Here is a 13059-nt window from a genome sequence, read left to right on the forward strand (position 1 = left end):
ACAGAAAAACAGCTGTATCAGCAAACGCAAAGGAGAGAGGAGTGGGTCAGTCCTAGCCTACCCGATAAGAAGGACTGGTACATCCCCACCTCCATGCACTGCCTGTACTGCTTGAGGAGAAACAACACCTGCCGTTCTTCAGAAGGCAGGCAGGAGTTATTAATGACAATGGAGAAGTCACTATGGCAAGTCAGCTGACAGCTCTGCACTGCATTGCAACCCAATTAGGGAGCAGAGAAAAGTGGGTGCAATGGTCAGGTACCCTAATGCTTAAGTAATAGAAAATAATAAAGGAAAAAGCAGCAAAGGGACTTCTCAGGCATACAGCAGAGACCATCTGTGCATGACAGAAGCTCTCTTTCCACATCTGGACAACATTTGACAGAACAACCCCAGACAGGATCTGGAAAAAAGCCAAAGCAGAAGCAAAAGCCGTGTCCCTGCTCACCGCTCACTAAGTATCCGATGGCCTTGGATTTGACCTCCTCACTCAGCTGCCCTGTCTTGTTCAGATAGTCCAGGACGTAGATGTTGGGTGCAAACAGGACCATGTTCTGCTCCCCACAGCCGAATGGCATCTGGAGGAGCTGGTGCAGGTTCTGCATGGCAGTGCCCATGATGTCGCCTGGGGAGCAGGAGATACCAGAGGGATATTAGCAACATTCAGGACTGGTCATCAGAATCAGAGGGGACCTACTGAATGAGAGAAGCAGGAGATGACAAAGAAGAACAAAAGAAAATCTGGATTGATAAAGATCCTGGAATGAAACACAGAACAGCAGAGAAAGGGAAAAGAGGGAAATGAGAGAAAGGTTAGGGCACTGGCAGAGAACCCTGAACAAAAGGACATGCAGAAAGGGGAAAAGGAAGAGCACAACTGGAAAGGAAAGTGCTCAAGACAGAAGGGATGAAAGACAGGAGTGAGGTGTGCTGGAAACCAGGAGAAAAAGCTGTGAGGTAGGAGGCCAACACAGAGGGGCAGAAACAGCACATAGTTCTTTCTGCTGGCTGCTCACTCACCCAGCACTGAGAAATATGCTCTGCCAGAGTCTTGTACCACATTTGAGGGGAGCAACAGGGAAAACTTCTCTTTCACAGGCACTCCTGAGAGAGAAACAAGACCCAAACAGCTTCAGTGCAATCCCAAGAAATGGCTAATGGAAGGGGAAGGGGCCTCAGTGGAACATCAGGAACACTTCCTATTATAAATGCCCTGACTTCAGCCACTGCATTTTTCCCTAGATATAAGGCAATCTCTGCATGAAACCACCTCCAGTGTTAGGCACTGTAGATCAGACCTCTACAGCTTTTTTCTGGGCGCACTAGAAAACGAGGCAGCGCTTGTAACTCCCATGTCAGCACACAAGAGAGCAGGGATGCAAACAGTCATGCTAAATCTGTCCTAGCTCATACTCTGATGCTTAGGCAGGATGGTCCATTCTCTAGGACCTTCTTCTGTCTTATGTCTCAGGCTCCTAACTAATGGGGAATGTTTTGATTATGTAAAAATATCAGCCTATCTGGAATATGATAGCACTATCTTCCTCCTCCAGGCACATCCCACCCAACAAACCACACAGGAACAAATGGAGAGGGTGACGAGAAGGGGCTTTACCTTTCACACAGAGCACAGAGTTCTGGGCTGTTTCCTTCTCAATTCCTTCAGGCTTGAGTGGGATGAAGGAAAATAAGAGAGGTGAGAAGTTACTGAGATATGAAGTACAGACAGACAGAAGAATCCTCAACAAGGACAGAGGGATACATGAAAAGAAAAGTGAGTGAACTGGAGAAGGAGAGGTAGTCACAAACGCTGCCTGAAACACAGATTTTTGAAATAATAATTTAAGCAAGTAAAAGAAATATGATCATAAGTGATTGGTGTTGTATGTGGAGGAAGGGCAGAAAAAGGAAATGGACACACTGCAGGACTATCACATAGATGACCTGCAACTACTGTACGCAGTGAGACACTTAACATCCTTGTAACAAGGGGACTGCAGCATTACAGCAAGTGCTTTTGTTAGAAAAAACTCGCAGTTGCTCTAGAGGCCTGCCTGAAGAGATGTCTGCAGTGCTATTTATCATAATGCTGCAGATGCTTCAGGGGAAAAAAAAGTGTCTGTTGATAATAAAAAGGGAAGATGCTGTACACTGTAATATCTGATGACACCACTGATACCGTACGACACAGCAAACATTAGAGGGTTTTATGATATAGAGAAAAGCTAAGAACATAGAATCTACCTGCCAGATCACCACACCCAGTATAATAAACTAGCATTTTCGTGTAAAGGTTATGCAATACTCTCACATAATATTTCCTTCTGTACCACATCGCATCAGCAACTTTTCTTGCCACAGGAAATGGAGAAGCTGTAAAATTTTAATATGTTTTCATGGACTTTTATAACATCTGGATTTTTGATGGGACTTCTCTACAGGCATCAAATTCCTGTAGGTGCTTGTGAATCCCCCACCTTCATCCTGGCGCCAGACCATGGTAGCAAACCAGAACTGCATAACACTCAGTTTAAGAGGCAGTTTGCTTGGCCACTCAACTAGCAGAGAGGCTGCATGTGCTGACTGGCAAACTTACTGGGGATGTCTCAAAAGGAGGAAGAGAGAATATGAAGAGGGTGTATTGAAATAGGAGGTGACAGGTAGGAGATAAAGGAAAGGATGGATTGGGGTAGGAGTCCTGCTACAGTAAGGGATAGGGAAAGTTAGAGTACTGGGAGACACATTGCACAGCATTATTAAGGTGCAGTCTTTACGCAGCTCTGCCAAAGTACAAAGAAGATCTAAGACCATCATATTGCCACACTGTGTGGTGATCTCATAGAATCACAGAATCATAGACCAGCCCAGGTTAGAAGGGACATCTGGTACAACCTTTCATGGGAAAGGGAGCCTAGATTAGATTATCTACCATCCTGTTCAGTCCAGCTGCATCACAGTGTAAACTCTAGCCTGTGGGAAAGCTCAGTCCGCCCCTTCTGACAGCCCACATACCTCCACCAGCAGCTGTCTGATGACTGTGTCCTTCCGTCCTTTCTCAGGGGTCTCCACGATGGCGTTCCCACAGGGCTGCTGGTTCTGCAGGGCCTCGGTGCTCACTGAGAACTCCACCTGCCCTGGAGGAAACAGGGCAGAGCCAGGTAGTGGTAGTCATTGTCACCTCCAGGAGTTACAACCTGCAGGTCCATGGGTGGGGATTTCCCATCACACCTGAGCCCTGCGTATTTCCCACAAGAACATAGCTATCTGTATCAGAATCCATCCTGGAGCAGATGAGCTGCATTGCCATTGAAAGGTGACTCTGTTGTGGTGACTCTCCCAGAGCCTAGGACACCACAGTGCTGCTGGGACTCACCAGTCCCACTGCTGTTCAGCACACAGCTACCCCACATGCACACCACAGTGAAAACAAAGTATGAAGATCCCACGGGGCAGTCGTCTATTCTCTGGGAGGGATGGAGCTGACAGAGCATCCCCCCCGGCCAGCAATGTTTCTGGCTTCAGAAGATGTTGTAAGGCTTGATGATGCTGCATGTGGTGCCAGACAGAGCTGTGGACACTGAGTCTGCCAGCCTTTGTCTCCCAAATAACCCCAGATGAGACAGACACTCAGCTGCAGTGCTCCCCAGGAAACCATGTTGCTCTAACACCCAATACTCAACGGGGACAACAGCACAGAGAAACCCTCCCTGCAGTTTTCAGCATCTTGAGACCTTTACCTAGAGATCTGGGAGTCACCAGCCAAGCCACGGTTTTCCTCCCATTCTCGCAGAGACAATGAGATTCTTCTTCCTTTTCCACTGGAGAAGCCAGGAAATGAGCAGACTGAGCCAGAGTCACACTGATCTGCCGGTTGTAGAGAGAGGTGCAATCAAGGAAGGGTTACCATGAGAGACAGGGAGCAAGGAAGCCATAGCAATAGCTATTTCTTCAGTAGCAGGGAGCTGAAGTTCTGGGTTCTGCATTTGGAGTATATAGGAGGAATAACATAAGAATTTCAGGGATGAAGGGTCTAGGCCTACTCAGAGATAAGATGAGGGGGCTATGTGAAGAGGTGTACAAGAAGGTACACAAGTACAGAGAAGGATTTAAACCTTCCTTACCCTGATGCAGGCAGTCAGGTAGTTGAAAACGGTGGCTTTCAGCGTGAAGGACTCACCACGCACGACAGAGTAGGGCATGGTGAGCTCTACAAAGAAGGGCTGGAAGGCTCTGAGGGACACTGTTGGGGACAGGCCAAAGCCCGTGTCTGCCGAAGTGCAGAACGCGTTGGCTTTCCACTCGGTGATGGTGTCAGGGATGGTCACGTCTAGATTAGCATTTCCCTCAGAGCTGGTGGAACACAGAGAGCAAGGACAGAGGGGTGATTTTTTATGGCATTTTGGTGATTATCTGTACCCCTTTTGGCCTACTGAACAGTACTGCCTGAGTGAATGATGGGGCACAGTATGTTTGTTATTGTAGGGTCACCCCACATCTTCTTCCAGACCCATGAACACTCCTTGGACAAACCTAACCATAGCTGAAGGTAATTCCATCTCAGAGGATTGCTGAGTGATCTCTGCAAACAATGGACTTTTTGGCATTGAAAAGGCTTAGCAAACATGTGGGGATTCATGTTTTCATCTGATAAAGCCAGTTTTGTTAAAAAAGGAAGGAACTAGCCCAAGGTCCTCACCTTATAGATACTAAACTCCAAATCCATGTTTCTGGGAAATACTTTCGGACTGTCTCCGTCAGCTCTTCAGGAGTGCTTGACATGGCATAAAGTCTATCTGCCTGAATGCCTGAATGTGATGAGATGGAAAAAATATCAGCTATCCAAACAAGCAAGATCTATGTCAGCATCATACTTTGGTCTGAGAAAGCAGCAATCTATGTAACAATGAGAAGCTGTGCTGGCAGCAGATGTTTGCTGTAGTGGCTGTAGTAAGCACTGGTACCAACAGCAGTGAAGTTTCAGGGTCAGGGCTTATTAGCAAGAGGGTAGCCTTCCATTATTTCCCACTGGTCTCCATTGAACCTGAAAGTTTGTGGGACAACACTTCACAAGGTTAAAACAAAGATTTTAGAGCAAAGAGCTATGTATGACCTGTGCAAGCAGCCTTTTCCCTTTGGGGTACAGTGTTAATGTGACATCATTCCCCATCCTATCAGGCCAACTAGCAATGGAACATTCCTCTCTTGCAGTGTTTTTTGTGGCGTCATTGTGACTCAGAAAACCACCTCCCTGCCAAATCTATGGCATCTTCAAGAACTACGCTGAGGATGCTCAAACTAAAAACGTGCAGTTGGAATTTGGGAGGGGTAAAAAAAGACTTTTTGACTGAAATAAAATTTTCACATGCAAAAATTATTCCTGATAAAATATTCTGAGTTTGGGATGAAATTTGGTAAAAAATGAGCCTTTGGTTTTGAACATCTGGGAAACAAAGATGGGGTGAGTGGGACTTGGTTTGCTTGGCTTTTACAAACAGAAAGAGAAATCCACCCAAACAGATAAAGAAGAAAATTTCTTAACTAAATTCTGGTTTTGCTCATCTTCACTTTGGCTAAATTAATTTCCATGTTTAGATAAAAATTGTGTAGCTAGCAAGTATACATACTATCTGTGCAACAGGCACCTCCAGAGTCTGAGGAAGACTCAGGGCACAAGTGAAAGATACTATCAATATCAGAGCTGTATCACATAGTTCCAAGTAAGAGTGACAGCTGGCTTGCTTGTATTTGCCTATCATAATATTTCAGTCTTCTTACTGTTGCCTATTTCAGTTTAAAATAATTAAAAAGCATCTGTCCTGCATCTTGTCAACTTGTGTCAAAAGTTTAAATTGTCTTAAAACTGGATGAGTACAAAATCACAGGTTCTTGTGCCAAGGGAAAACTCTCTCAATCAGTTATCCAGCTAGAATAACTTAGATTTTCTAGGATATTTCCCTTAATATGAGACCCTGGAGGATGACAGGGCCAACTCTGTCACCCAAACAGCTACAGTGTAAAAGTTGAGATAGCCTTTAGAAATAGGGTGAGTCCATTTCAGACTGGACATCTGCCACATGCATCTTCCCATTCTAAGCCCCCAAAGTCTACCAACTTGTCACTGAAAATTTTGTCATCCACTTCATCTGGTTTTGACCATATGTAAAACTGGATGAGTCAATGAGGACAGACTGAAAATGGTATTGGAGACACCTTAAGTGATATCTGGGAAAAGAAGTCTACTGTAAAAGTCTAGTGAACACAGAATTCAGCAGCAGAATAAATATCCTCTGCTCTGCCAGAGTCTTTGAAAACTATCTGGTTTTGCTGACTTCTAACGTAGAGTTAACAAAGCTTGTCTGTAGACCTTCAGAACCCAGCAAAAGAGGTAAGCCCCACGCGCATGCAGAAGCTGGCATCTGTGAAGCCACCACTTCAGTACTACTTCCAAGGATTCAATCCACAACCCTAGCTCTTGTTGAAGTATTCACCCCAAAATAAAGACAGAATCTCTGTTCAGAACAGAGGTGATAACAAGATCCAGTTCCTTTACCGCTTGTCCTCATTGAATGCATAGGTGCTCCAGACATGACTGAAGTTGACTCAAGGCGGAGTCCTGCAGGCATGTAATTCTCAGTGCTGCAATACCAAGGTTTCCTCACCTTGGTATTTGTGAAAACCTTTAAACCCATTTCCTATGGGAGAGAAACCCAACATGTTTTTTTGTTACTGATTCCTGTCAAGGTTTACACAGCAGACCTGACATTGGTATTTTACTGCCTCAAAAGGAGAGAAGCTGTTACTTTCTGTGGATTGGACCTTGAGATGATCCCCCCAACCTTAGGTCTGGGTGCCTGGGTGGCTCAGAGAGACCAAAGGATAGATGTCCTCTGTTTCTAGGACACCAGTTCCAGTCCAATTCCAGCCAAGGGGTCAGGATGAGCCAAGGAGTACATATAGAGTTTTCTCTTTGGAAGGAAATGTCTGTGGCTATGATGCAGCTCAAGGATGTATTGATTTATTTGGGGTAACTGTAATGGCACAGGATTATTTATGTCTTGTTAGAACCTCATTTCAAGCCAACCTCAAAGCTTTTCCTGTAAGAAGAAAACTTTGAGACTGATCCCTTTTCCACCAAGTTGGGAGCAAAGCTGGCAAGACAGATGAAGTTTATGACTCTCATTGAACTTGCCTCTGGATAAAAATTAGTGTCAGATCATTCCAGATTCACAAACCCTTCCCTTGTTATATTGCATCATGCCACAGAAGACTTAAGCATTCTCTGTCCTTCCCCCACTCCACTCCTTAACCATGCAAGAGCGCTATACCTTTAGGATGCTGTAAGTGTCATCTTCATTCATCTCCACTACTGGAGAATAGGTGATCCCATTCAGAATTATCTTCTTCAAGGGGACACAATTCTCCAGAGGCTCCTCCAAGAGCATTTCTGGACCATAGTGATAGTCATGCAATTCCTTCACTGGCAGCAAGCTATACACCTAGGCAGAAAGAGCCAGGGTATTTGGCATTTTCAATGTCCACTGTCACAAAACACAACTGAGGGAGTTGAATGCAAGCATCCTAACAGTTATGTCACCTGCACATACCTCTGCATTGCCATGGTCCTCCCTGTGGTGGGGGCAATGGGAATTTGGGAGTCAAAAAAGAGATTCAAATTTGGAAGTACTGCCCCTTTTGTTATGGACACCATGTTACCCTGGTTATTATGGCTCAAATATATAAAAAATGACACTGGCCAGCCCAGCTGCAGCCTTTGTCTCTACTCTGGGATTGTCATTTGCTGCTTGGCATGAGGGGAGTAAACTCTCTGACACTTCCAGACACTACTCCAAGAAAATGAATCCACAGCTAGAGAGAACCATCATCAAACACACATTAAGGTTTGGCTCTGACCAAGAGAAGCATTCCCCTTAAAAGAACTTCCCAATTGCCATCCCTACAGTCACATAAAATCACTAAGAAACAGCTGCTGCCCAGTTCTCAGCTTTTTTCCCACTGAAGAAAGATGAGAAACAGGACAGGGCAGCTTTCCCGTGTCATCACTGACAAGAGGGATTGCTCACTGTTTTTACTCCAGCACTGGGCTGCACTGCTCTGACCAGGGTCCAATTTGCTCCATGGACTAAGCACTTACAGAGTTGGGTGACAGGTCAGCTTCAGGCTTCATGAGGAGAACGCTCTTGTCCACAGCACGGACAGCACAGAGGGAGTTCGGGGAGGCTCTGAACAGCAAGTGAGCACCAGAGGAAGGCAGGCCTTCAGAAGGAGAGAAGCTCAAGTCCACCTGTAGCCACAGGAAAAGCTATGTCACAGACGCCCTACCCTTGCAGGACTTTTCCCTCCAGTTGAGTGCATCAGTTCCAGCCTTACAAAGTCCACATACGCTTGTACACACATACACATCCCCCCACACGCCAAGTCCCTCTGTGCTACTGCAGAGCTGGGTTTTCTTCCTGCAGTGCCAGAGGAATCAGCACTAACAGTTCTTGGCAACTTCAAGTATCATAATTGCTCATAAGACTTTTAAGCCATTTTTGGGTTTTATGGCCACTGTGAATGTGATGACATAATCCCACATAGTGGCTAGCTCTGTTCAGGTAGCTGGGCATGGTCTTGAACCAGGTCCAGTCTCTGTACTGCATCCAGATACTGTATGTGGCGAGAAAACAGGCTTGCAAAGACTTTGCTTAGCAGATTTTGGTAACATGAGAAGCAGTGATGATGCTGAAGCAATATTGCAATATCTACTGGCTGGTAATGATTCTGAAGAACTGGCCTGTTGGTTGAGGCCTGCAAGACTTGTGTGCCTTCCCCCAAAACCTAACTCACAACTCTAACAACCCCCTACCAACCCGTGTCGTGGAAGTTCTTGCTAGCAGAAGTTGTCATCACCATCTCACTTGATTTTGTAATAAGATGGCTGACCTGCATAAATCTTCCCTCTCCTCAGCAGTACAAACCCTTCCCTAACATGCAATGATCAAAGCATCCTCAGAGTAAACATGTTCCCTGACAAAGCAGCATCAGCTGCCAGTCTCCTTCATGTCCCAACCAGACCACAGCATGCTTCTGCTGACATCCCCCATCTGTCCCAGGGTGGACTCATAATCTTGAGACTGCAAAAAAAATATTCTTCAGGAAAAGGCAGAGCAAGAGCTGTAACAAGCTTGCTACTAGAAAAACTGTCTAGCACAGAGATAGCCCAAAGTCTGTTCTATCTGGTCTGACAACAGCTTTGAATTCAGGCTGCTTTCAGAGAGGAAAGCAGTATCTAAGCATGTAAAACACTTTGGAACCTGGCTTGAACCCAGACCTTAATGCAGTGCATAATATGATCTTTAATATATGAACAAAATAGCTCCTACTGTGACACCAGTCTCAATAACTCATTTAGCTTGGGTTTTAGCAGGACAAGGGACTGCCTTTAGCAGTGTCCTGTCTACTATTCTGAAGTCCTGATGGGAATTTTTGAGGTTGTTCTGTTCTGAGGGCTGCTTATACATCAATCTTCTTTTCTGCATAAGGAATAAGTGGGGCTATAAGAGAAAAATGGTCCACATGCTCACAGAAAGAATGCTTTATTTTTATGCACCCTTTCAGTCTCACCATTGCTACTGAAGCACCACTGTGCATTGCTCAACAGGTTCAGGCCAGGTTTATCTCCATTTACGTACAGCAGAAATTAAAATTACAGAGATGAGATGTACGGGAGTTGAAAGATCTGATATAAGTATTAGCTTCGCCCACTGGATTGGGGCTTTGTGTGTTTTATTTTTGCTCTATGACAACACAAGCAGCCACCTGATTGCTGGAATGAGTTTGTGGGAAATGGAGTGAAGTATATGGGTATGACATAAGACATGTGGATGCTTACCTTATTGATGAAACACTTTTCTACGTTGAACTTGGTTGAATCAGCAATCACCTCCCTGCTGGGGGAAGTGGTGTAGACAAGCATTTGGGCCACTGGAGCAATATCAGCTTGTACAGGCAGCTGTAGCAAGAAGACCCCATTGGCTAGGAAACAAAACAAGCAAAACATTAAGGTACAGGAAACCTGCTCTTGGAGCAGCTAAAATTCTAGGTTTGACTTCATGCTGAACATCATCCTATCCATGATGAATCTCCAACCTCCAAGTGGGATGAACTGGTGCTCACAGAGATGCGTAAGTCTCACTGTCTGACTGAGAAGGACTGTTTCAAGTCCTGTTTTCCTGTGAATAAACATGCTGAATTTTGGTTCAGCTTCTAAAAACAAACCATCAACCTGTGTCTCCTATGAGCACTGGAGCTTCAGAAATGCAGTGTCAGAAGACAGCTGGCACAGGGAATTAGAGCAAGTCTGTGCAAAGCATAAATAAACGCAGAGAAAAGAAAGCTCAAATTCTGCCCATATCTTAGAGGACATGGAGATGTGGATGCCTACATTTATATGGAAGCAGCCTGTATGTCTGCCACAGTTGCCTGGCCTCCCAGGACAGCAACAATTTGGCAAGGGAGAGGAACTCACCACTTTCCTGGTCCAAATCTAGAATGTGGGTGCCTGCTTGCTTAATGATTCCCTTGGCCATCACCTGAATAGAAAGAGAAACTCTGCTGTGATTGAGGTTATGCATGAGCCAAACCTTAAAGAGGGGGAACCTGAGAGTAGAGCAACTGAGCTGTATGTCTGTTGCTCACACCCTGCTCAGCTGCTCTATGCCTCCCTGTAGCAGAATCCCTGTGCTCACCCAGGGGGCGCTGGGACATCGTTACTCTTCTGGTCCTGACACAGACCCTCCTTTTTGTGGGAAAAGAACATTGGAAGGATGACGGTAAAGTGCTTAAAGCCTGCTGCCACAAAGCACAATTTCCATCTCCAGCCCTGCTACAATTACCAGTGACAACCTCGCTGTATGGCAGGTGCAAGCTTACCAGGTAGTAAAAGACGATTTTCTTCTGTTCTCCTATGGCCTCTGGAGTAAGGATATAGTGCACCCGGACCTCTGTGGAGGAGCCACAGCCGAGTGTCTCGGACTTGGGTTCAATTTTGAGGAAGCTATTACTAGGAGAGTAAAAGCGCTTTAGTGGGAGATAGCCTTCTTCATAATATGGAACAACCCAGGAACGGTCATAGCAGTAGGGGTGTACTTTATGAGTTGCCTGGAAAAGGAAAAAATACACACATAGATTGTTAAACACAGGTGGCTGAACTGAAGCCAAAATTCATACCCTAGTATTAAAGGTTTGGTATGTTTTGTATTTAAGCAACAAGTTAGTCTGCAAAAAAACCAAAACCAAAACCAAAACCAACCAAACTATGAGTTTGGAAGATGCAAGACAGGGTGGTGGTATCCTTAGCGAATCATTGGGAATTCTCTCACTCCCAGAGAAGCTAGAGTTTGTCTCAAAAAAGCTGAATCATCAGATGTTTGTTTGCTATCAGTATCACCTCAAGGGCTCTTTACCCTAATACCTTGCCCTCGCTAATATCCTGTTAGTTTAAAGAGAAGAGAAGCTGATTTTCATTTTTCTTCTCATTATTGGTGCTGGAGAAGTGATAGTGCTGTTCAGTTCAGACATTACTAGTGCCAAGATCAAGCTAAGGATGCTATGGAAACGGAGGAAAAGTCTACACCTGAGAATTCAAAAGCTAAATTGAATAGAAATTTAGGAGCCGAGACAGTACAGGTCTTCATAAAAAAGAGAGCAAGGGGAAGATATTTCACATTTAGAAGGGTGCTATTTTCAAGTAGGCATTTCAAGTGCCTCACGTGCCCTTATTTCCTTATCTTTCTCACTATACTTGGAAATTCTTGCCTTTTCTTTACCCTGCAAAATTCTGAAAACTTCAAGCACCTAGTGGTAGCTTCTGGATAATTTTTAATGGTTTTCATCTGTGACAAGAGAATTGTAGGGAGAACAGCAAATATAATTCTAGACAATCTGCCCTATTCCATGGTGAGATATTATGAAATGTGCACATTACACATACATTGCATTTTCCACTAAGAAAAAGATGCTCAGCAGCACTTATTTTTTCCCAGATAAACAAATTCCACACCAGGGAGAGAATTTCTGTGAATGGTTCATACTCTTTTTCTCTTTAAGGCAGGGAAAAGAAAAAAAGGAAAAAATAAGGACGACAGCTTAGAAACTCGGAATGCTAAATTAGACCCTGAGAGCTGCAGATTGCCTTAATTGACCACAAAGGATATTTATATGAGATACTTGGAAAATCATTTAAATGAAAAGACAGCAAAGCACTAGCAGTGCTCCACCATGGGAGTTAGATTCACCCTTGAAACAGATTTGTCTAGATAGGGCTGGTGATCCCTTGGAGCAGGGTGGACTGTTATGTCCACTTGATGTTCCTTCTAACCCTATATTGCTATTGCCGAGCAGAAATGAAACACTTACAAGCGAAGTGCAATTATAACATGGCAACCTGGTTTGTTGTACAGCTATTTCCACCACACTGATGTCAAGGTTGGCACAAACAACCAGGAACAAGAAGCTAAGTGCTTTTGCATATATAGTAGAAACATCACACATACTCCACTTCCATCCCTGTGGGTCACTTTATCACTTCCTCTGCCCATAGGACTCACCCTAATTCCAACAGAATCTAAGTACAGCATGGAAGTGTTCAGGGCAAACCATGCCCTGCCCTTTTCATTTGTCGTGTAGTTGGTTTCCTGGCCTCCTTGAAAAGAAATCCTCACAATTTCATTGGCGATTGGAGCACCAGACCCATCCACTAGTTTCACCTGGAGGAGCAAAAACAGTACAGTACAGAAGGAATGTCTGTCACCTGAACAGACTGATAGACCACCAAGCTAAGGGCAGTGGGCTCATGTCAGACAAGAAAGCCTCCACTGCACTTTACATGTGCATCTGTCTCAGAGCGAGCTGCAAACTCTGAATCTTCTTTGGCCCTTTCTTATCTCCACCTCTGGGTCAGAGGAGTGGATGTGGAGACTGACATGCAATCCCCTTAGGCTTTAGGTCTCCTATTAAACAGGAGAATGGAAAAACAGAATTTTACTTGACTGCAGATGT

The 13059-nt window shown here is 44.8% G+C and overlaps 1 protein-coding gene across 1 annotated transcript in view; it reads right to left on the minus strand.

Annotated features, from left to right (window-relative positions):
- The window catches only part of LOC104635667 (alpha-2-macroglobulin), a 30828-nt gene that overhangs the window by 8428 nt on the left and 9341 nt on the right, over window positions 1-13059 (minus strand). The window contains exons 11-24 of the mRNA XM_075761894.1: window positions 12609-12767; window positions 10933-11160; window positions 10529-10592; window positions 9893-10035; window positions 8153-8302; window positions 7326-7496; window positions 6551-6692; window positions 4697-4805; window positions 4122-4350; window positions 3738-3864; window positions 3013-3134; window positions 1616-1667; window positions 1021-1104; window positions 449-625 (exon numbers count right to left, since the gene is read on the minus strand). Coding sequence (XP_075618009.1) covers window positions 449-625; window positions 1021-1104; window positions 1616-1667; window positions 3013-3134; window positions 3738-3864; window positions 4122-4350; window positions 4697-4805; window positions 6551-6692; window positions 7326-7496; window positions 8153-8302; window positions 9893-10035; window positions 10529-10592; window positions 10933-11160; window positions 12609-12767 — 1957 coding nt within the window. The remainder of the gene's footprint in view (window positions 1-448; window positions 626-1020; window positions 1105-1615; window positions 1668-3012; window positions 3135-3737; window positions 3865-4121; window positions 4351-4696; window positions 4806-6550; window positions 6693-7325; window positions 7497-8152; window positions 8303-9892; window positions 10036-10528; window positions 10593-10932; window positions 11161-12608; window positions 12768-13059) is intronic.

This window comes from Balearica regulorum, chromosome 1 (assembly GCF_011004875.1).
Source record: "Balearica regulorum gibbericeps isolate bBalReg1 chromosome 1, bBalReg1.pri, whole genome shotgun sequence".
In the NCBI taxonomy this organism is placed as follows: Eukaryota; Metazoa; Chordata; class Aves; order Gruiformes; family Gruidae; genus Balearica; species Balearica regulorum.